General features: G+C 40.0%; 1 protein-coding gene across 1 annotated transcript in view; it reads right to left on the reverse strand.

Moving 5' to 3' along the window:
* The window catches only part of PIEZO2 (piezo type mechanosensitive ion channel component 2), a 438,513-nt gene that overhangs the window by 99,195 nt on the left and 314,516 nt on the right, over nucleotides 1-24,802 (reverse strand). Inside the window, exons 31-34 of the mRNA XM_073550976.1 lie at nucleotides 22,349-22,452; nucleotides 15,376-15,484; nucleotides 11,478-11,540; nucleotides 858-1,024 (exon numbers count right to left, since the gene is read on the reverse strand). Of these exons, the coding sequence (XP_073407077.1) occupies nucleotides 858-1,024; nucleotides 11,478-11,540; nucleotides 15,376-15,484; nucleotides 22,349-22,452 (443 nt within the window). The remainder of the gene's footprint in view (nucleotides 1-857; nucleotides 1,025-11,477; nucleotides 11,541-15,375; nucleotides 15,485-22,348; nucleotides 22,453-24,802) is intronic.

Here is a 24,802-nt window from a genome sequence, read left to right on the forward strand (position 1 = left end):
ATCTTAAGATTTAGAAGACTCTGGAGTTGTGGTACATTGTTCTACTGTTCAGAGACACCTGCACAAATATGGCCTTCATGGAAGCATCATCAGAACAAAACCTCCTCTGCATCCTCACCATAAAATAAACAAGTCCTGTGGACCAATGAGGCTAAAATAGAACTCTTTGGCCACAATGATCAAAGTTATGTGTGGAAAAAAGGGCACATCATTTATGGGAAAAAAACAACTCGTCCGTCAATTATTAAGGATGGGGGTGGATCAATCATGCTTTGGTGATGTGTTGCAGCCAATGGCATGGGGAACATTTCATGGGTAGAGGGAAGAATGGATTAAATGAAATTTCAACAAATTCTTGATGCAAACATAAAACTATCTGTAAAAAAAAGCTGAAGCTGAAAAGAGGATGGCTTCTACAAATGGATATGATCCTAAACACACATCAAAATCCACAATAGACTACTTCAAAAGGTGCAAGCTGAAGGTTTTACAATGGCCCTCACAGTCGTCCTCTGATCTGTACATCATTGAAAATCTGTGGATAGACCTCAAAATAGCAGTGCATGCAAGACGACTGAGGGATCTCACAGAACTGGAAGAATTTTCCAAGGAAGAATGGATGAAAATCCCTCTAGCAGGAACTGAAAGACTCTTATCTGGCTACAAAAAAATCTTTACAAGCTGTGATACTTGCAAAAGGGGTTTCCTACTAGGTACTAACAATGCAGGGTGCCCAAACATTAGCATCGGACCATTTTCCTTTTTGTAATTTTGACTGGGGGTGCCCAAACTTTTACATGCCACTGCATGCTTTAGTGACAGATTCACAGGGTTTCAACGACAGTTGTGTGGTTTACCTTTTTAATTTCTCTGGTCAGCATACAACGTTCTATTCTTAGCACTGTGGAGATATCAATGTGTTCTCGAGAAATTGAGTTGAGCCAGGCAGTAAAACTATCAAGGGATGCCAGGAAAAGGACCCAGGTAAACTTCAAAATGTTAAATATCCTTTTAATGACATTATCTGCAAAATATAATTAAAAAGGAAAATGTCTTAAAGGCAGATGTCTTTTATCAGTCCATAGAGAGGTAATAGAAGGCACACTATAATCAATGATATCCAATCATATCAAAAGAAAGGGGTGCAAAACCTAGTCTGTAAACAATAGTAACACAGCAAAGGAAAAAAGACTAGACTAATAATGGTATGCACATCCACAAGATAGAGAATTAGAAAAAAAACACCCCTTTGGTCTATTGGGACTCTATGAATTGATCTATGGCTTCTTTAGTTAAGCCTGGCGTTTTTCATACAAGCCTGATTTGAGCTGATGTCAAGGATATGGCTACCATATATGGATATAGACCTGATTTTTGGTGTATACTAATCTAAGGTGTTTATATATTGTTGTGGATAAATTACAATCTATGTGCATTACAGTTTAGTATTAATATACACAGGTTATCCATGTTTACCATTATGTACTTGTATTGTCAGTCAGCTCATGCTTTGGATTCATGGTGTATTTAATGGCCTATATGGTCACATTATTGGGGGGTTCTGGTCATTGGTCTGTATCTATATGTGTTTTAAATGTGTTTAAATTTGTGATGTTTTGAGGTGTAATAAAGTTTTTTCTAATTCTCTACCTTGTGGATGTGCATGCCATTATTAGTCTAATCTTTTTTCCTTTGCTGTGTTATTATCAGTCCACTTGCCACTTTGTAGATGCTCCATCACTGGCACAAACTCAACATAAATGAATACAGGGGTAAACTATGGCTTTCTGATTTCAAAGGAAATACATTTAGGAAAGTTTTGTTTTTTTACAAATGGCTTTCAAAACAAGGAAAATGTGTCTCTCGGATTTTGAACATGTTTCCAGGAATAAATGCTCCTAACCAGACATCCTATTAACTGAATATATAAAAAGTAACATTTAAAACTATATATAATACATCACAAAAACACTGCTTTAACGTTTCTACTTGTATGAATACACATTGGAAGGGAACCATATTAATAAATGTTAATAAATGAAACTAAACTGGTAAAAGTTATTATTGGAAGCAAACTCTTGACAAATGTGAGCATTAATACAGATTATTGAAAGGCTTAAAAAACTAACCAAAAGCATATTCAACAAGAAATTATCTCAGCTGTCTCCTTGCACAGTCATCCTTATAACTGTGTGTATGTGTGCTTGTTTATCCTATCATTCCCTGCTACTTTGTAGCATGTGGCTTTTGAGGTATTGCAAAATACACTAAGTTTAAGTATTTTTCCTATAAGTTTTAGGGTATTGACCTTTGTACTAACCAAAGTCTTGGCAAGGATAAAGTTCTTGGTTCTTTTCTAGGATAGTTGCCAAGCTTCTAACATTAAGATGCACAAATGTCTATGTGCAAAATATATGGACCCTTAAGCATAACTATATATAGATGTGCAGGGTAAGGACTGTTCGAGATTAATGAATAAGCATTAGAGAAATCCTCACATTTTATGATTTAAGAACTAAGCCCAAGAGCTGTATATATCATAGACTCATAGTGACTCTGGAAACAATCTGTAATCACATGTTTTCCTGTACCTGACTAATTTACCGTTCATTTGAAAGACTCATAACTAAATCCAAACCCTGTATCATTTATGCTCTGTTTATACTGTCATCATGAGTTCCCATTTACTTAGAGGTTCATCAGGTACACCTGCATGTAGTTCTGATTTTGGCAGGACAATGCCACAAACCGAACTGCAAGGTTATGTGCAGACGATTAGTAAATGCTGCGGGTTGGACGCTGAGTACTTGTGCAGTGTACAACCCGCAGCGGTCAGATGTTAGAGCATAGTGGATGGGAAAGAAATCCCATGCCCACTATGCATCGACAGATGCGGAGACGGACATGCGGCGCATCTCTCCAGACATTAGCATGTCAATTTCTCTTGCGGAAACTGTAGCCCTAGCAAGATAAATTTCACCCATACAATGTATTGGACGCAGTGAATCCACATGGTTCAGTGAATACATGTGGATTCACCTGCGTTCAATACAAACATACATAGAATCATAGAATCATAGAATCGTAGAGTTGGAAGGGACCTCCTGGGCCATCTGGTCCAACCCCCTGCTCAAAGCAGGATTTGCTAAATCATCCCAGTCAGATGTCTGTCCAGCCTCTGTTTGAAGACTTCCATTGAAGGAGAACTCACCACTTCTCGTGGCAGCCTGTTCCACTCATTGATCACTCTAACTGTCAAAAAGTTTTTTCTAATATCTAATCTGTGTCTCCTCCCATTCAGTTTCATCCCATTGCTTCTAGTCTTTCCTTGTGCAAATGAGAATAAAGTTGATCCTTCTACAATGTGACAGCCCTTTAGATATTTGTAGACAGCAATTAAGTCTCCTCTCAGTCTTCTCTTTTGCAAACTAAACATTCCCAAATCCTGCAACCTTTCCTCATAAGACAGGGTTTGCAGACCGGTCACCATTCTGGTCGCTCTTTTCTGAACTTGCTCCAGTTTGTTGATGTCTTTTTTAAAATGTGGTGCCCAAAACTGGACACAATATTCCAGATGAGGTCTGACCAAAGAGGAGTAGAGGGAAATAATGACTTCACGTGATCTAGACTGTATGCTTCTGTTAATACATCCTAGAACTGCATTTGCCTTTTTTGCTGCTGCATCACACTGTTGACTCATATTCAGTCTGTGATCTATTAGTATACCCAAGTCTTTTTCACATGTGCTGTCACTTAGCCCTATTCCTCCCATTCTATATATGCTTTTTTCATTTTTATTGCCCAGATGTAGTACTTTGCATTTCTCCCTGTTAAAAACCATTCTGTTAGTTACTGCCCACTTCTCCAGTTTATTTAAATCTTTTTGAATCCTCTCTCTCTCTTCTCTAGTATTAGCTATCCCTCCTAGCTTTGTGTCATCAGCAAATTTAATCAGTTTACCCTCAATTCCTTCATCTAAATCGTTGATAAAGATGTTGAACAATACAGGGCCCAGGACAGAGCCCTGTGGTACCCCACTTGAGACATTCTTCCAACTGGATGTGCAGCCATTTACGACCACTCTTTGGGTCCGATCACTAAGCCAGCTATGAATCCACCTAACAGTTGCCTTGTCCATTCCATACTTAGTCATTTTTTCAATAAGGATTGTATGAGAGACTTTGTCAAATGCTTTGCTGAAGTCAAGATATACTATATCTACAGCATTTCCTTGATCCACCCAATCAGTGATACCGTCATAGAAGGAAATTAAGTTAGTCTGACATGACTTATTAGTTACAAACCCATGCTGACTCTGTTTGATCACTTCATTCTTATCCAGGTATTGACTTACATGTTGTTTAATAATTTGTTCAAAGATCTTTCCTGGTATAGAAGTCAGACTCACCGGCCTATAGTTGCCTGGGTCCACCTTCTTCCCCTTTTTGAAGATAGGAACAACATTTGCTCTTCTCCAGTCTTCTGGCACTTCTCCTGTTCTCCAAGAATTTTCAAAGATTATGGAGAGTGGTTCAGAAATTTCTTCTGCTATCTCCTTCAGTACTCTGGGGTGTAATTCATCTGGACCTGGAGACTTGAATTCATTTAGGTTAGCTAAGTGTTTCCTCACTATCTTTCTGTTTATAGATATCCTGGATTCTTCTATTCCCTTAATAGGACAGTGAATAACAGTTGGTGTTACATTTCCTTTCTGAGAGAAAACAGATGCAAAATAGGAATTTAAAAGTTCAGCCTTCTCAACATCCTGTCTTACCATTTCATCATTTTCATCCTGTAAAAATCCTATAGCATCTTTGACTTTTCTTTTACTTTTGACATATCCCCAAAATCCTTTATTATTGCTTTTGACATCTCTTGCAAGCCTCAATTCATTTTCAGCTTTAGATAATCTGATTTGTGCCCTGCAGATTCTGCAGACAGCATTATATTCTTCTTTAGATATGCCTCCCTCTTTCCATTTTATAAACATCTTTTTCTTCCTTTTTAGCATGTGCTTAAGTTCTGTGTTCACCCATCCTGGTTTCCTTAAATGCTTCCTATTCTTCCCTCTTTTCGGAATTGTTAACAACTGTGCTTTGAGAATTTCATTTTTCAAGATTTCCCATCCTTCCTGGACATTTTTGCAAACATACACTGCGTCCAAAGCGCTGCTAGTTCCGGATCGTCTGCACATACCCCAAAAGGATAAGGGGTTACCAGCTAGTAGCAACATTTTTGTTTGCTGATGACATACTACTTCCTTTAAAGGGAATCTGTCACCCCTTTTTTGAGATATCATATAATGATATCATTCAATTGTGTGTGACATAAGGATTCACTTAGTACTTTTGCTTGCCCCTGTCCGGTCCGCTGGGCGGGGCTTATTCAACTGCTCCCCCCCTTCCCTGTCTTGCTCTACGCATTTCTTCTTGTCTAGAGCAAGACAGGGAGGGGGGAGCAGTTGAATAAGCCCCGCCCATCGGACCGGACCGTGGCAGTTTACATACATCTGAACCGATATAAAAAAGGTATTTATGCATGAAAGGTGCGGGGTCAGGGGGAAGCAAAAGTACTAAGAGAATCCTTATGTGACACACAATTGAATGATATCATTATATGATATCTCAAAAAAGTTACGTTACGTTAGCACCTCCCATGGTCTCCACCCAACTAAATGTTCATTTTATTTTTGATCACTACAATGTACCTGTTTGAAATTTGAATAATTATTTAATAAAAATCTGTTATTGAAAAAAAAAATGCAGTTCCGCTTGAACTGCACGGCGTCTCGTGTTCCCACATCGCTCACCACTTCCACGCACGAGGCACCACCATGTGTAGTCACACCACGAGAGTGTTTTTTGGTATGCACCAATTATACACATTCACCCATGCATGCAGATATTAGCCTTAGGTAAGCGTTCACACTGGACAGGGAGGTCAAAGACCCATCCGATTCATGAGATTACCTTGACGCTAAATTTTGTGCGAAGTGTCTCATGTATTTTCCTAAATTTCTAAAGCCATTTTGCTAATCACATTTCACGTATTTCACATTGACGTGCTTTAATGCGATTGAGTGCAACCATTTTCCTATTTTGTCATCAATATTCCCTGTCAGCCTTGTCCCTTAGGCATATGGGTTACTCCAGAATGTCTAAATCTTTTGATCATATTATTTACTGTACTTGGTGGAATATTCAAAGTCTTTACAATTTTGCGTTAAACAACTTTTTTCTGAAATTGTTCCACAATTGTTAGATGCAGTTGTTAACAGATTGACGAACCTCTGACCATCTGTGCTTCTGAGAGACTATTAGTGTCAGCTCCATGAGGTTTTTTCTCTTCCTCTGGATCAACATGTAAAGGGCCTTTTACACATAGCGAGATCGCTAGCGATATCGCTAAAGCGTCACCGATTTTGTGACGCAATAGCGATATCGGTAGCGATCTCGCTACATGTGACACGTATCTCCGACTGGCCCCTCCGCTGGATATTGCTGATCGCGCTGGAACGTCCTGGGCCATTTTCTCCTCGTTGGCGTCCCGCTGGCGCCGACGAGCGTTGCATGGACGCAGGCGGAAGTCGTCATCATCGCTGCCGTTTGACAGGGAGGAGTGACCGCCGAGCATCGCTGGATCGCTGTTGCATCGCTGGTGAGATCTGCCTGTTTGGCAACTCACTAGCGACCATTTAGCGATGCACCAGCGATCCTGACCAGGTGGTATCGTTGTCGAGATCGCTGGTGCATCGCTAAATGTAACGGGACCCTAAGACTATGTGTTGACCTTGATGGACTTAGTCTACCATAAAGCTTAAAAACTCTGAAACTATGGTGGTAGTAGAACAGTACAGATAACGCAGAACAGCATAGATTACAATGGACAGGCAGTTGGAGGCTAAAACTGATCTAATCAAAGAAATTAGCTGTAGGTAAAAAAAAAAAAATCAGCACAGATTCATGCCTGATTCTTTTTGACAACTGTAAGGTTGTGTTCTCCCTTAGTGGATAATCTCATCCTTTTGGGTTTGACAATGTCACCTGCTGCGCCAAATACCTTCTCTGACTTGTGCTGGATCAATTGTTGCAACTGGTCTGTTTACCCAATCATCCATGAACACATGTAGGACTTGTCACCACCATGACAGGTTTTAGGGCCTATTAAGCCCCTTCTACTTCCAATATTTGTGGCACACCTCCCTGGAATATTTTTTGGCTGGACATTCACTTCCATCTTTATTGATGACACCACCAACTATCTCCAAGTCACCCTCATCTGGTTCCCAAATCATGTCCACCAAACAATCATCATCCTTGACTTTTCTGACAGTTAAGTGAGTGTTTTACATGTCATGGGCTCTTTGCCACACTCAGCCCACACGATTCCCACCTCTAGAGCTGCCCTGAATCAGAGTGCTATTGGCATCTTGGCTGCCATTACAAGTGTTCCTTGTCAACAGGAAGAAGTTATGAAATATCATCCTTATCCCCCAGACTGCTGTATCTAAGAGGGTAGTACAAACAGAAGTGTCATTCAAGGAATTGAAAGACCATAATGTAAAATATTAACTATTATTACGAAGGAGGATGACTGTGCAGAACACTGACTTAAACTGACGGTGCCGTAAAAATTCCTCCACTTCCTCCTGAGACCACGGTATGGGTTTTTGTTCCTTTTCTATTACCTCGTCCATTTCCATTTTTTCTATACCCAAAACATTTTTTAGAAGTATACCCATGGATTGGGAATCGCCAGCCACCTACATTTCCTTTGTAAAAATTCCAATTTATTGCTGGCTTGTCGTTTACACCAGATCAAATCTCCAAATAAACTCTGCAGCCTACTGAAAGAAATATGACCACACAGGGTCATTGTGCAATATATTTCATAATTGTGGCATGATGTTTATTTGAACTAGATTTCCCCTTCCAACCACTGTTATTGGGAGGTGACTCCATGCATTTATCTTTGTTTTATATTCCCCAATTAAAGGTTCTAGGTTTAGGGTTCTATAGTCTTGAGATCTAGAACTAATTATAATTCACAAATATTTAAATTGTTGCATTACCTGCATTTGTGTTTGATTTAGTAAAAGAGACAAAGGAACTGGGTCAACTGGAATCAGAACCGGCTTTACCCAACCCATTGGCGCCCCATGACCATGTGACAAGGGCGTTGATGGGCAGGTTAGTGACGTGCTTCTGACACGTGCATGTTAAATGCTCCTCACAGAGACTGACAACAGCATTTAACATGTTAATAGCCGCGAGTGGATCACAATTCCACCCTCGGCTGTTAGGGGCACATGACAGCTGATCAAATCAGCTGTCATATGCCTGAAAAGATGCAGGCTCAGCGCTGGAGCCTGCATCAAATAGGGGGAGGCGACCTATGACGTCATAGGTCTTAAAGGGGTTAAATGTCTGAAAATGTTTATATTCTCTTTTGTATTGTCTAAACCCAATTATTTCCCCTTCCCAAAAATGAATCAATAAATACTAGGTACATGAAAAAAAAAATGCAGCGACAACAGGCCGCAGTATTTGGGTGTCGTGTTTTGACATCAAATAAGACTAGTATACTCGCTGTTCACAAACTCAGTACAGTAGTTTGTCACACACACACTTTGGAACAGTTTAGTTTTAGTTTTTTTTCTTGAAGCAATACTATTGGCTTGCTTGCTTTTGCTTGAAGAATTTAAAGATAGTGGTAGATGCCAGATGCACTGAAATAATTATTATTGTGATCAATCACAGCTGCCAGCTCTCCTACCTTTCTTTCCCTCCAACATTTGAATCTCTGTATTATTCTCTTTTCTTCATTGATGACACTAATCGTCTTCACTGCTGCTGCTGTACAACTTGCACTATTTATAGAATTTGTCCACTATTTTATGGATTTTCTCTACCTATCTATTGCAAAGCTAAGCAGTAACAACCTCTCTCTCTCTCTCCAGATCCACCTCAAAATGACTGCTGCATTCCCTGCCTCTGCTTTTAAACATGCAATGATAGTTCCTCCTGATTGGCAGTGCTATACCGTGTGATGTGATAACTGCAAGACATTATAGGGAAGTCCACCGCACCTGAGGGCATGTGAGTCTTCTCTGGCTGATACAATCTTCTGCTTTGTGTAAAAATGTTGGCTTTTTTGGTGATTTGCAGTGAATGATTTTTTTCCACTGAATTCTGTTGAACAGTGTGCTCTACAACACTATTTCATATGGTAATAAAAAGGATATCTACATACAGGATATAGTATTTTTGGCTTCCATCAGGTGAATGAAGATTTATGGATATGCCTGGCATGTACAACAGGAGCTACCTAACCTCTTATAAGGGTTGACCACTGCTAGACAATCCAAACACTATTAGGGTGTGTGCACACGTAAGCGTTTTTTGCGGTTTTTAAGCATTTTTACTGGCAAAAACGCTTAAAGAAATGCTTACAAGAAGCATCCCATTCATTTTAATGAATTCTGCACTTTTTGTGCATATTGATGGATTTTTTTCCGCGTGCCAGAAGCAGCATGCTCATTAATTTCAAGGGAAAAATCCGCATTTCTAACTATTTTCTATGAGACTGGGGATGCTCTGGAAATAAACGCATAAAAAAGCGTTTTTGTGCAAAAAAAGTGCGGAAAAAAACACACGTTTTCTGGGAAGGAGTCCGGTTTTCAGTCAGGAATTTTCTGCATACGTGGGTACATAGCCTTAAAGTTTTCAAAGAGGTGAAAAAATAAAAGTAAAAAAACTGATAAGTCATAGACTTGTTTTTCCCTTTCTTACGTTTATACAAAACTAGATGGTGGCCCGATTCTAAAACTAGATGGTGGCCCGATTCTAACGCATCGGGTATTCTGTATATGTATGTAGTTTATTTATGAAGTTTTAATAATAATGCAATAATGCACCCCCAATCCTGATATTCATGGTCCTCTCACCCCCTAATCCTGATATGCATGGTACCCCTCCCCCCATCCTGGTATGCATGGTCCCCTCACCCCTCAATCCTGATATGCATGGTCCCCTCACCTCCCAATCCTGATATGCATGGTCCCCTCACCCCCCAATCCTGGTAAGCATGGTCCCCTCACCCTCCAATCATGGAATGCATGGTCCTCTCACCCTCCAATCATGGTATGCATGGTCCTCTCACCTCCCAATTCAGATATGCATGGTACCTCTCACCCCCCATTCCTGGTAACCATGGTCCCCTCACCCTCCAATCCTGGAATGCATGGTCCTCTCACCCCCCAATCCTGGTATGCATGGTCCCCCTCACCCTCCTTTCCTGGTATGCATGGTCCCCTCACCCCCTTTCCTGGTATGCATGGTCCCCCTCACCCCACTTTCCTGATATGCATGGTCCCCTCACCCCCTTTCCTGGTATGCATGGTCCCCCTCACCCCCCTTTCCTGGTATGCATGGTCCCCTCACCTCCCTTTCCTGGTATACATGGTCACCCTAACCCCCCTATCCTGGTATGCATGGTGCCCTCACCCCCCAATCCTGGTATGCATGGTCACCCTCACCCCCCTATCCTGGTATGCATGGTCACCCTCACCCCCCTTTCATGGTATGCATGATCACCCTCACCCCCCTTTTGCTGGTATGCATGGTCCCCCTCCCCCGATTGCTGGTATGCATGGTCCCCCTCATCCCCCATTGTTGGTATGCATGGTCCCCCTCACCCCCCTTTGCTGGTATGTATGGTCACCCTCACCCCCCTTTCCTGGTATGCGTGGTCCCGTCACCCCCCTTTCCTGGTATGCATGGTCTCTGGTAAAATAAGAAATAGTTATATACTCACCTTCCGACGGCCCGCGATCTCCACTCCACGCGCCCGGCCTCGCGGTCCCAGTAATGATTTACGCGAAACACCGCTGATGACGTCGCGCTCTCGCGAGAGTGGCATCATCTCTGGTCTACGGCGCAAAGCATTACTGGGATCGCGAGGCCGGGCGCGTGGAAAGGAGATCGCGGATTGTCGGAAGGTGAGTATAACCTTTTTTTATTTTAATTCTATTTTTTACAGATGCGCTGCGCCCAATTGAGCGCTGCGCCCGACTGTGCCTGCCGCTGATTGGTCGCGGCCACCAGGGATTTTGGTTACAGACAGACAGACATGATAAGACGATTATATATCGATATGAATGACACAGTTGGTCAGTGTGGAAATAGAACTGGTGGCAGCGTTCATGCTAACTGTTGACTAGCGGTGAGCGCAGTGCTGAGTAAGATAACTTGTTTAAGCAAGTTTGCTACTCTCAAAAAATAGAGTGACAACCTTTTCTTCTAGACATATAACATTACCCTCACTATTTCACAATTTTCAGATGCCTCACAATAATTTGACAATCTATGCAGAAATCTACAGGATAAAGAATATATTTGGAACATTTTGAAACACTCACACACACCAAACTAATTGTAACAAATTATTTTCGTCTTCAGAAAAAAAAAAAATAATACCTGGTCCATCTGATTTCTTTTTTCCTTCTTCTTCTTTGTCATCACAATCTATAATAATATGACCTGGGGGTTAGGACAAATTAAACTAAATTAATTTACATTTTTTATTTCAGTTTCTTTAAATACTGTCTTTAGCATGGCAGTACATGTAAGGATTCTACAAACCAAATGTTGTAAGCAAACCAGCATAAGGCAACACAGTCTTATCGGACTAGTACTTTACACTATGGAAGTGTTTTTCATCAATGACAAACATTTCAGAGTTGGATCTTTAACCCCTCAACGACCGCTGATACACCTTTTAACGGCAGCAGTTAAAGGTACTTAAACCACAGCGCCATTACGGCGCTGAGGAAAAAGTGTATAGCGTCCCTCAATGTCGGCTACCGGGGGTAGCTGAGAACACAGAGAACATGAATAGGGTCAGTTTTTACCGACCCCGGTTTTGCGATCGCTGTTATTAACGGTATAACGACGACCACAGAAAAAAGTCAGATTCTTCATTTAATTTCTCTCTCCTCTGATGTGATCGCACATCAGAGGAGAGAGAAATCGGGTCCGTCAATCCTCCCCCCGATACCTCCTGGTGTCCCTGGACCCTCCTAAGTTCCTCCCCACGGCCACCAGCGTCTACTTCTGGGAAGAAAAAGGCGGGCACAAGCGCAGTGCACCCGCCGAGATCTGCCAGCCAGCACCCAGCAACAATGAGATTTTTTCTATTGGTTCATTTTGGTCACCCCATCACAGTGATCAAAATAAAAAAATAGTAAATCAACCCTCCCTTTATCACCTCCTTAAATGTATTTATTTCCATTTTCCCATTAGGGTTAAAGGTGGGCTAAAATGAGTTGGACTCAAATTAGGGTTAGGGTTGGGGCTAAAGTTAGGGTTAGGGTTGGAGCTAGGGTTGGGATTAGGGTTAGGGTTGGGATTAGGGTTATGGGTGTGTTAACGTTATGATTGTGGTTAGGGTTATGCTTAGGGTTGGGATTAGGGTTAGGGGTGTGTTGTGGTTAGGGTTGTGGTTAGGTTGGGACTATGGTTAGCGGTGTGTTGGGGTCAGGGGGTTGGAGATAGAATTGGGGGGTTTCCACTGTTTAGGCACATCAGGGTCTCTTCAAACGCGACATGGCGTCCGATCTCAATTCCAGCCAATTCTGAGTTGAAAAAGTCAAACAGTCCTCCTTCCCTTCCGAGCTCTGCCATGCGCCCAAACAGTGGTTTACCCCCACATATGGGGTATCGGCGTACTCAGGACAAATTGCACAACAACTTTGAGGGTTCAATTTCTCCTGTTAGCCTTGGAAAAACAAAAATTTGGGAGCAAAAAGATCATTTTTGTGGAAAAAAAACCCAACTAAAATAGAAACAGTGGATACTCATCTCTTGTAGTGGTGCCGTTTCTGTGATGTCAGCGCTGCTGTTCCCGGAGAGTGATGTGGCATTCTTGTGTCACTTGCAGGCTACAGTCACTAAACATCTGCACGCCAACTGCAGTTCATCAATATTCCAATAGAGTGCACATCTGCTTTGATTAAATGGTAAAAGCACCAACCAATCAGAGGCTGCAGCCGGCATGTGACACAACAATGCAAAGTCACTCACTGGGAACCTTGAAACAGCGTTGCTGCAGAAGGTGAATATGCACTGTTTATACTTTAATTGGGACCCTAAATTGATTAAGCTGGGGTTTTCCAATAGCGGACAACACCTTTAATGAATTTGGTGCATCTTTCATCTGCCAGTGCACCAAAGTCAGAAACTATACTCCAGTACTTGTGGAGAGTAACATGCCAAGCATGGCATGCCAATGTGAGGTAGTTTATAAGCCTCAAAATACTTTTATGGGACATTAAATATTCAAATTGCTTCTTCAGAGAGAAAGAAGACTTGAACTCTAGTGCCACCTATGGAAGTGAGTATCCTAAAAGGCGACCCTTTAACAACACTTGCCATATGACTTAGGATAAAAGTCAAACCAGAATCTCAATTTGCAGAGACTGTGTTGGGAAATTCCCCATGTCAGGGCAAAGAATGAGATATGATTTGTCACTCTCCACAAGGAGAAATGTTAACCCTTAGATCAGAGGTCTCAAACACGTGTTCCGCGGGCCGCATGCGGCCCCTGAGGCAGGCATCTGCGGCCCACGGTGCACCACATGTCTCACTCCCTGAGGTGGGGGAAGGGCAGGCATTCAGGAGTGTGCTATGGCTGTTCTGTGTGCACACACTGCACAGGACCTGGGATGAGGTCACAGGAGGGGGAGGGGGAGGAGTCAGGGGTCACATGATCAGGGGCCTCAGTGTATGTAGGACTCTGATGTCAGTGCTGGTTGTCATGATGCTGAATGAAGGTAAGGTTATGTGTGGGGTCAGGAGGGGTTTACAGGGTGGATGTGTAAAAGGTGTACAGAGATGAACCATGTGTGTACAATGTGCATGGAGCGGAGCCGTGTGTATACGAGGTGTATGGAGCAGAGCCGCGTGTGTATGAAGTGTACGGAGAGGAGCCGCATGTGTACGGAGTGGAGCCGTGTGTGTATGAGTTGTATGGAGTGGAGACGCGTATGTACGAGGTGTGCGGAGCCGAGCCGTGTGTCTATGAAGTGTACGGAGCGGAACCGCATGTGTACGGAGCGTGGTGTATGGAGCGGAGCCGTGTGTGTACGAGGTGTACAGAGCAGAGCCGTGTGTGTACGAGGTGTACAGAGCAGAGCCGCGTGTGTACGAGGTGTACGGAGAGAAGCCGCGTGTGTACGAGGTGTACAGAGCGGAGCCGCGTGTGTTCGAGGTGTATTAAGTTTGAAAGGAATGCGGCCCGCCAGCTCAAATTTTTTTTTATGTGCGGCCCATTTACTCTGCCGAGTTTGAGACCCCTTGCCTTAAATGAAACTAAGAAGTCTCTAATAGAGCCAAATCAGATCTTATACTTTGCACTGACGAGTCATATGGCAAGGCTTGTTAAAGGGTTGCTAGTGACTTTTAGGACTGGTAAAACAACGGCCAAAAAGGATGAGAACAGAGAAATGATCTGTGGTCACCACCTGCAGAACCATTTTTTATAGGGGTTAGGCTAGTTTCACATTAGCGTTTACGGCCACAGCATTGGGCTGCACACGGCCGCCGCTAAGCCCCACCCCTGCCACGCCTCCGCCGGTAGCTCCGCCTACGGACGCAAGACGCTGCATGCGTCCTGCGTCCCCTATCTTTAGCACTGGGGACGCAGGCCGTGCACAGGTATGCGTTTGGCGGTGCATGCGTCCTTTTGACGCTGCACCGAGTGCACCAAATTGCAACTTGTTGCGTTTGGCGCTGGTCGGCGCAGCGTCAAAAGGACACGTGCGCCGCCAAACGCATACCTGCGCACGGCCTGCGTCCCCAGTGCTAAAGATAGGGGACGCAGGCAGCGTCATGCGTCCGTAGGCGGAGCTACCGGCGGAGGCGCAGCAGGGGGCAGGGCTTAGCGGCGGCCGTGCACAGCCCGACACTGCGGCCGTAAACACTAATGTGAAACTAGCCTTATCTTGCTAATTGCGTGTCATTTCTACCTATTTTCTGTTCCACTTGCAACAACAGCAGGAGAAATTGATTCACAGGCGGTGTTGCTTCATAACTGGACAGGTTGATTTCCCAGAAGTGTGATTGACTTGGAGTTACACTGTGTTGTTTAAGTGTTCCCTTTATTTTTTGAGCAGTATATATATATATATATATATATATATACATACACACACCATTGTGTGACTAGATCTGTAATATAACCTATTTCCCATGTCAAAATATATAGAGCTGAGACGACACACAGATGTTGATGAAGTCTTACTGAAAGTATGGACAATGAATAAAAAATAATAAAGTTTGATAGATATGCTGCAAATGTGATTACTGTGATTATTACCTTTTGCATTATTTTTCCGTCTCATTTCCCTTTCCTTTTCTTCTTTGTTTTCCTTGCGTCTTTGTCTCAGGGCAGTTTTTGGATTAGTGATCCAGGCTTGGTAGATAAACTAGACAAAATATAATGGTTTTGCAATGAGATCTACAGACATTCTTAATACTAAACATAGTTCCTATCTATTTTATCTGTTAGTGTCTATTTAATGCGTTTGTAAATTTGTAATAAAGGGAACATTAAAGTGTGGACGCCTTTAGATTTGTATGAGTAAAGATTTTTAATAAAAATAAATAATGGTGGATTTGGATTAATCCAGACTGGCATATCCTGCTCAGTAGATTTCTGGTATAATTAAAGTAAAATATAATACATTTGTTGGAACACGATTGACCATAGTCTTTTCCACTATGGCATACCAATTGCGGTTGTGGATGGTGCGACTGTAACCAGGCTTGTGGAGTCACCGCTGTTATCAGCTGGATGTGCATCTTTAGACATATATTCAGCTGAAATATATTGTGGCGTTGAGAACCACTGCTTCTCTGCACCACAATTGATATATACCACCTGCCAATCAGAGGCTGGCAACTGACAGCAGCTTACCGGCTGCAAGCGACGCATGGCATTCATGCATCACCAGCCCCCCCGCGCCAGCAATGAAAGAGAGGACACTATACATCATGGGAGTGGAGGGAGGTAAGAAGACTAGAATTGTATTAGTTTTTTTAAATGTGTTGTAAAAAAAGCGCCAGGGCCGGGAACATTGTTATAGGATCCCTGACGTTAGTAAAGGGGCCAGGATGGGGAACATTATTGCAGGAAGTGTGACATAATTACAGTATGAGGGCCAGAATGAGGAACATACATTATTAGTTTAAGGTAGCAAGTGGGACACATAATTAATGTATAGGGCCAACTGGAGTACACTATTATTGTGTGGGGCAAATTGGGGAACATTATTACTGTATGGGGGCCAGAATAGGGAATACTACGACTACACAATGGGAGACATACAATAATACACCACATTGTGGCCCATATTTTTGCCACTGGGTAGGTGGCATTACTGTTATATTTGAGCACAAAGACGGACAATACACTCAGTGAGGCAACAAAGGAATTTTAGTCTTGTATGGCAGCCACAAAATTGAATATAAGCATTAATAATGTATAGGGGCTTCAGAGGGGGGATTTCTACTGTGAGGGGATCACAAAGGAAAAAGAGACATCACTACTGTACTATAATTTCTACTTGTGAATTCTCTTGCTATGGGCAGAACACAAGGTAGGTACTGTTACTGTGTAGAGGACCAGAATGCTACTACTGCACTTTTCTTTTTCATTTGGCGCAGTGGTGGAAATAGTGTGGATGTTTTTGTACAAGTGAACAGTAATAGATGTCTGTGTGTTATTTTCTACAGAGATGAGTCCTGGCTGGAAAAAGTCATTGCAGTCTTTGAAAGATGAAAAACAAAAACAAAAATGATTTATTTAGTTTGGATGCGCTACCAGTAAATCAATGGATTAACCTGCACTATAAAGTATACACAAATATGATCTACAGAGTTCTTGTGTACAATGTCACTGGTGGTAATATTAGTGTTAGCATGGTGGTCTTTGATAGAGATCAGTATGTTGTTATTCTTCAAATTTATACTTGTATTTATACTAATATTGGTATATTAGTTTTGGTATAACGGACTTGTTCAGTAACAATATGGTGACATTTGTTACGTGGTGACTGCATAACCAGTGTTTAGAAGTATTACTTAGAAAATTATTTTATTGCTTTTTTTTCCCACAATGTTTAAATATTTTATCTGTAGTTTTTATTTCTTTAATAGGGAGTGATAGCGACCACGTGTGATGTCTTTATACAAGGTGGGCCATTTATATGGATACACCTAAATAAAATGGGAATGGTTGGTGATATCAACTTCCTGTTTGTGGCACATTAGTATATGGGAGGGGGGAATCTTTTCAAGATGGGTGGTGACCATGGTGGCCATTTTGAAGTCGGCTATTTTGGATCCAACTTTTTTTCAGTGGGAAGAGGGTCATGTGACACATCAAACTTATGGAGAATTTCACAAGAAAAAACAATGGTGTGCTTGATTTTAACGTAACTTTATTCTTACTTATAAGTTTATGACTACTTATAAAATGTGTTGTGTTGGATTGTCAATGCAACCCTCTTCCCCCACTGATTGCAACACCGCTATCAATGAAACTCACAATGTCTATGGGTCCATGAAAAAACCTGAACAGCACTCGGATGAAATCTGTGTGCTGCCAGTTTTTCATGGACAATTTTAGAAGCTTGAGAAACATTTTCAGTTTTTTTTCATACTAGAAAAACTGATGAACACTTCTTGGTGTTCATAAAAATTGGACTTTTTTTTCATTCGAGAAAAATCACAGAGCCCTAAGTCTAAAGTAAAATGAAAGTTTATGACCCTTTTGATTTGGCATTGGTGAATCAATAGGGCAAATGTGCTTAGATATATTTCTTATTTGTTACATTAGGCCATGTGTGTATATTCAGGAGTTTCATCCTTGGATTTCTGCTGTGAAAAATTCACATTAGATTTGCATTTTCTTAAGGGAAAACCAATCTATGTGAAAATGTTTTAGAAGCATAAATGGACATTTCATAGAGACTGGGTCACTTCCGTTGGAGAAGACATACTTTCAGATTTAAAAATAGGCTCTACTTTCAGTTGTCACATCTCTTCTAGCATGGCCCGATTTCTCAGATTACAGCTGTAATTGTTTTGGAAGTAAATTCTGATAGGCAGATAAGGTGAATACACTTAAAGGCGTTATCCAGGAAAAAATATTTTCTTAAAAGAAAAAATGGAACTGCATCTGTCTACAAGTTTTGTGTGGTATTGCATTTCAGTTCTATTGATTCCAATTGATCTGAGTAGCAATACCAGACACAGCTCATGGACATGTGGGGCACTGTTTTTGAAAGAAAGCAGCCATATTTTTTTTTCTAATTTTGGAGAACGCCCTAAAAACTGCATCAGCAGCCAATAAAAATAATGCATTGGTGAATACATTTGGTGGTTCTAATCACACAAAACAAATTATGACTTTCCTTATGCACAAGATAGTGTCATTTAAAAAATCCAAACTAATTACAGCAAATTATATTAAATCAATGAACTTCCGGAATGGTAATATAGACAAAAATTGTGATGTGAAAAGTTGTAACACAAAGATATAAAACAAGTTGTCTTTAACTTTAGTTTAGCAGTAATACATTTAATACGAAAACATTCAATCATATAATATACAAAAGATTATCATTTGTTATAACAAATGACAATCATGTTGGGTGGCATTGCATAGTTTTGAGCAACATGCATTGTAACACATAAAAGCTTAAAGCTTAAATGTCCCAATCATGCATTAATCCAAGCAACAGCTAGCAAACATGCATATGACAACATAAACACACCTGGTTCTCAGGAAAGCTGGAGTTTACACAGTTAATATGTTAAGCTGATTTAGCAAAAGAATATTGGTTACCAGACACGAGCATTGAAAGCATTCCCCTACATATGAATAACCAGAACATTTGATTGACAAATGGATGAAAAGCTTTCTTCTTTGCATTATCTGTTGGAATAAGTAATGGGCTGTGGATCATATGTTGGCAAAATTTCAAGTTTTTTGGTCCAAACGAGGCAAAAGAAAAGCCAAACAAACAGACGCAGGTGACCATTTGGTCAAACAGGATCTTTTTTGCTTCTTTTGCCTTGACCTAGTCGATCTGTAGTTTTTGACTAGTGCAGCTCATGATTTTAAGTGCAGAGTAAAAGGGTCGAGCACTGAGACAAGCTGAAAAGAAGACCAAGATACGGTACATATAGTATCTCCTAATGTTTAATGGAAATTAAGTAAGTCACTGGTATAAGCTTGGGAAAAGTAAAGGGGGATTAGTATTTCTTTCTCATTTACAATTAAGAGTTTATTAAAAATATTCTGCCAATCTTTTTATACATTCTACATGGGTTACCTTTGAAAAAGGAACGTATAATGTCTCTGCCATTAAGATATGAGTTAATCATTTGCCACTGCAGTTTACAATATTCTCACTATTGGGAGCACAAAATGTTTTCCAAGTTGACCCTGATCATCTTATAGTTAGCAGAAAAGCATACTGACAATACATTTACCGTATTTTTCGGACTATAAGATATATTTTTTTCCTCCAGAATTGTGGAAAGATATGGGGGGGTGTCTTATAGTCCAGATGTACCTGCTATGGTTGTGGTAGGGAGATGGGGGAGCAACAGTTGGGGAGCAGAGGGTCACAGGAGGCAGGAGCTGGCTACTGCAGCTAACTCCTGTGCCCGCTGCTAAAGAGAAATTAATATTCATTGCTTTCCACAGGCATTGAGGGCAGTAAATATTCATTTCTCTTTAATAGTAGGCACACTGTTATCCACAGCAGCTGGCTTCCTGCAGCTGCCGGGCGTTTGCATGTGCCCGCTACTTAAGGCAATGAATATTCACTGTTCTCCACGCCCATAGGTTTGCAATGCAGTGAATATTTGTTCCCAATAGTAGTGAGCACACAAGAATGCTCGCCAGCTGCAGAAAGCCAGCTGCTGCGGCTAACACTGGACCATGTATAAAAGGATAGGGATGAAGGGGGTCATGCATACCAGGATAGGGATGAGGGGGGCATGTATACCAGGATGGGGATGAAAGGAGCCATGCATACCAGGATAGGGATGAGTGGGGCATGTATACCAGAATTGACGACATTTTTTTGCTTCAATTTTTTTTTACTAATTTCCTCCTCTAAAACCTAGATGTGTCTTATAGTCCGAAAAATAAGGTACAACCTTGATTTTTCAAAATTACAGTTCTCACTCTGGCTAAAATAGTGACTATCATATTTTTAAATTGGGTTCTCCTTTTATTTTATAATGCCATTAAATTTTGATGTACTTAGAGGGGTTGTCTTAGCAAATCCAACTCTGCACATAAGCAGTTAGGACATGTGGACAACACAGAAGTGGGGTTCCCCATTCAGGACCACTGTCTGGACAAAAATGAATGGCTACTCTGTTAGGGTTCTGGGGTACATGTGTCAGAAGCCACTATTTATTCTGAAACTGTCATATGATACTGTTGACTTATAACTGACAGAACTGCCTTCGATATCAATTTAAGCTTAAATCATCTATTTATGTAAGATATAAAGGGTAAACTGTATTGAGCATTTTCTATCAATGAGGCCAAAAAACGAAAATGATGGCAAATGGTTGTATAAGTACAAATCTTTCTTTCTCGAGAAGCAAAACAAAAGTTGGAATGATTTTAACATAACCTAAGTAGCACATTTGCAAATTCTATATTATTTGGTTATTAAAAAGTCTTACCAGCTTCCTGAGAAAATAAAAAACGAAAGAAGGGAAATTCTATTTCTACTTCCACGTCTATTTGGTACATGCACTTGGATTTTACCTTTCAATAACAGTAATGGGAATGTCATGGAAAGATAACAATGCCTACATTTGCATTTCTACAAAAACAAAATCAAATTTTGTGTTGGGGTTATACAATTTGCTATTATTAGAAATAGATTACTGGTATACTAAAAGGGACTAATGTTCTGATTTTAATACTGATTACACACGTGCCCATACAATTAAAGAAGAAGAAATGCAGAGGAGGCATTTTGAAGGGTACAGTTTATTTACGCACTACCCCCTACCAACACAGTTAGCACACTCTATTTAATTTCCTGATGAATACCTTTGCAGCTCTGATTAAATACTGAAGAATTGTTTTAGGCAGTTTAATGACAGACTTTGGCAAGGCTAAAATGGCTGAAGCAAACTTTCCAATAGCTCTCTAAAAGAAGGACAAAGCAATAGGAATTAGTATGAAACAATGAGTATACAATGATTGTAGCGTAATCATACATTAAAGCACGTGAACAATGTTACTATGTGAGCCTCGAATCAAGCCAGTCCATGGTTAGTTAGTGGCCAGGCATAAATAGCAGATGCCATAAAATTCAATATGTTATATCACACCATTATAACGAACACACAGGTTAATTGTGGTTTCTTTTCTTTAACATCATCATGCACAGTTAATCTTAGTTTATTAAAACTTACAACACCAGAGTCTTGATGTATTTAGTTCTTGCAAGACTGATACAATGAAAAATTATTGTAAAATGCAACCTATGTTAGGCATGATATTGTGTGTAGAAATATACAGATGTAGCATAATCTGTATTATAATTATTATAATTATTAATAATTACAGCAAGCTACGCTTTCAGCTTCATCCTATAGTGGCTATGCTCAGATAAGAGAGCAGCTAAATGTACCATCAAGTTGTGCAAATTACTTTATTTTTTTTCTAATTCTAGTAATTAGAATTCTAATAACAGGAATAATTGAAGAATATAAGTAAGAAAATGCACAATTTTTACAATATTGTACATAATAACCAGTGGAAAAGGAAATAATTTTGACAACATCTGTACATTTCACATTAGTTAAAATAGAGTTTTATTCTTCTATTACAGAAGACATTACTATACATATTATAAAGATAAAAAAAGAATCAAGTCACATGTAAGTACTGTAATTCATTTAAACAAAAGCTTTTCAAGCAACGGTAAGCAATGCCAAGATTTGCTTCTTCACTTTTCTCTTTCTTGTGTTATTGAAAAATAAAAGCTCTGGATAAAACTTTATTTTTCACGAGTCTCCTAGTAAAAGTGAAGACAGACATAAATGGAAAACACCTTTCCCAGAACAAAGGGTTTTGTCAATGCTATAGGCAAGCAGCATTGAAACTGAATGAAACCACATGTTCATTGCAGTCTTTATACACATAGAAGACAATAAAACAGAATTATTATCAAGCTTGTCTTGACAGCAAAACTTTTGTGTCTGCCGTGCACAAGACATCTTTCTTTTCCACAAATACCTACCTGAAAAGCAGATTTTCTTCTGACCTCATCCTCATCCTTCGTTTCATCTTCTTCCTCTTCTTCACTGTCCGTCTCAAATAAATAATAATCGCCGCTTTTGACCACTAAGTAAAATAAAGCAGTTACTCACTTGTAGAAAAGCAGTGAAGCATTTTACTACCACCAAAATTATTGTTTCTAAAATCTTACCACTAACATGAGCACTCAGCACATACAGGACACCATAGACATTCACAAGTACATCAACATTTGGCTTTACTACAGTGAAAACTTTCATTACAACCGACCAAACCCTCACCAGAGAAAAAACATCAGCTTGTCAATTGTGAACACGAAAAAAACTCAGATACAGCGTGTTAAAACCTGAATGTTTAAAAGCTGGATTAGTGCCTGTAAATTAAGAAAGACCTTTTCGCCTCCATGTTAGTAAATATATTAAATAACCTATGTCTTATATCCTTGAGCAGAACCTTTATTTCAGCATTGCCTATGGTTTCACCAAGCCTAAGAAAACACAAAGATAGCAAAATGAAAGATGGTGAGATGACGAGCATTACTCAACAGCAGCCACGTCATTACTTTCTATGTACAGATACAACCGCTGAAGTAATGGGTGGCTTGAAGCTTATAGAGAAACTGTCACTTACATTTATATTTTATAAATCAATAGTTCACATTAAAATAAATATCTTTGTCATATATCATATCAGAGAATTTTGCTTCTTACTCCTCTTAAACTGATCTTTTAATCTCCAAATTCTCAATTCACGGGTAAAAATCAGAATTCAAGTGAAGTCAGATTGTTACATTCCTGAGATAGGAGATGGAAGTCACTACTGATATACTTCCATGTAGACAGACGGAGCTATAGGCAAAGCTCCTCCGTCCTCCCATCTACATAGAAACTTATTAAACAACTGTTATTTCCAATCTCAGTAAAGGGAAAATCTGCATTCGTTGAACATAGACTGTCCAGATTTTACCCATGAATTGAGAGTGAAAGATCAATCCAGGAGGAGAAAGAAGATTTCTTTGATAAGCTATATTACAAAGTTTCTCATTTTCATGTGTACTACTGATTTATAAAATGAAAATTAAAGTGACAGTTACTCTTTAACATTCAGGTAACAATCATTGAAAGAAACTCTCAGAAATGGACATTTTGCCCTTATTATTTGCCATTAATTCAACAGGTACTAAACAATACATGGAATTGCAGCAAGCCGCACGTGTGTATGTGTCTGTCTCCTTTTAGAATATAATAAGGCTTGGGTACATTTTTAAAACTACTTACCATACATAGAAAAAGTGAAATAAAAAAATGTATTTTGCAGTGGAGTTTTTCTAGCAAGTTGCTACAGTAGACGCTAATGTCGAATGTTCAGAAATAAAGTGATGTACGGCATGTTCTATGTGTAAGGTTTCTGGTTAAACACTAAAATAAAGATTGCACACAGTCCTTACCGTATATGTGCATGTATAAACAGTACTTGATTTTGTTTTGCTGACCGAATATAAGTATTAGTCATGTTTCATCACGCTATAAAGCTGTGTTATTTACAGCTTAGGGAAAAAAATGTTCCTATCGGGCTCAATGAGACGTTTTGAGTCACAACTGAAGACTCTGGACACAAACTTGACCATAGGATCAAGTTACTAAGAATAAGTAATAGTTCATTGTTTACATGGAAGACAGTCCTACTACATGTCACTCTTACTGTAACCGAGGCTGCAGGTTTCTGTCCAGATATTAAATATGTAATAATAAGAGCAAAATGAGAGGGAAATGTTGCAGAGGGAAGCAGTTCATTTGGGCAATGACAATAAAGCACAGGATCATTTGGGCACCAGTGTCTTTAGAGTCTTATGACACTACTATCAGTAAGAACACTTAAGAGTGATAAAAGGTATAGTATTAATGAGGATACTGGAAATTGAAGAATAAGTAAGGGTTTTAGGATGCTGACCGGTAAAGGAACCAGACAGAAGCATCAGCTACACTAGGCTTAAAGACCCTAAAGCAATAGTATCCAAATGTCCAAAGGCAAAATCACTGCTGCCCAAATGAACTGAACCTAACAGTCTAGACCCAAATATCAGTGCTAGTGATACATACCCATTGCAGACTTAGTAAAGGCTTTTTCCTTATACTATAAATTAATTATATTAATAAGAGTCCTATTCATCATGTTAGTGGATCTGATGTGTAGCATATTCTAGAATAGGGCTCTTAAAAATACATTTATGAGAGACGGCTTTGGTTTTCTAATCTGTGTGAGTATAAATATGGGATAAAATATTGTCATAGCATAATGTCATTTATACTTTGGATTGTTTCAGAATGCACATTTCCATGTTGTAAAAACTGTAATTGCAACACTTTATGCCATGTTTATAACACAGTTTCCAAGAATCCATTGACTGCCAAACACTGATATATAAAGCAATGTATTC

This window comes from Dendrobates tinctorius, unplaced genomic scaffold (assembly GCF_039654945.1).
Source record: "Dendrobates tinctorius isolate UK_male_01 unplaced genomic scaffold, ASM3965494v1 ptg000171l, whole genome shotgun sequence".
Lineage (NCBI taxonomy): Eukaryota > Metazoa > Chordata > Amphibia > Anura > Dendrobatidae > Dendrobates > Dendrobates tinctorius.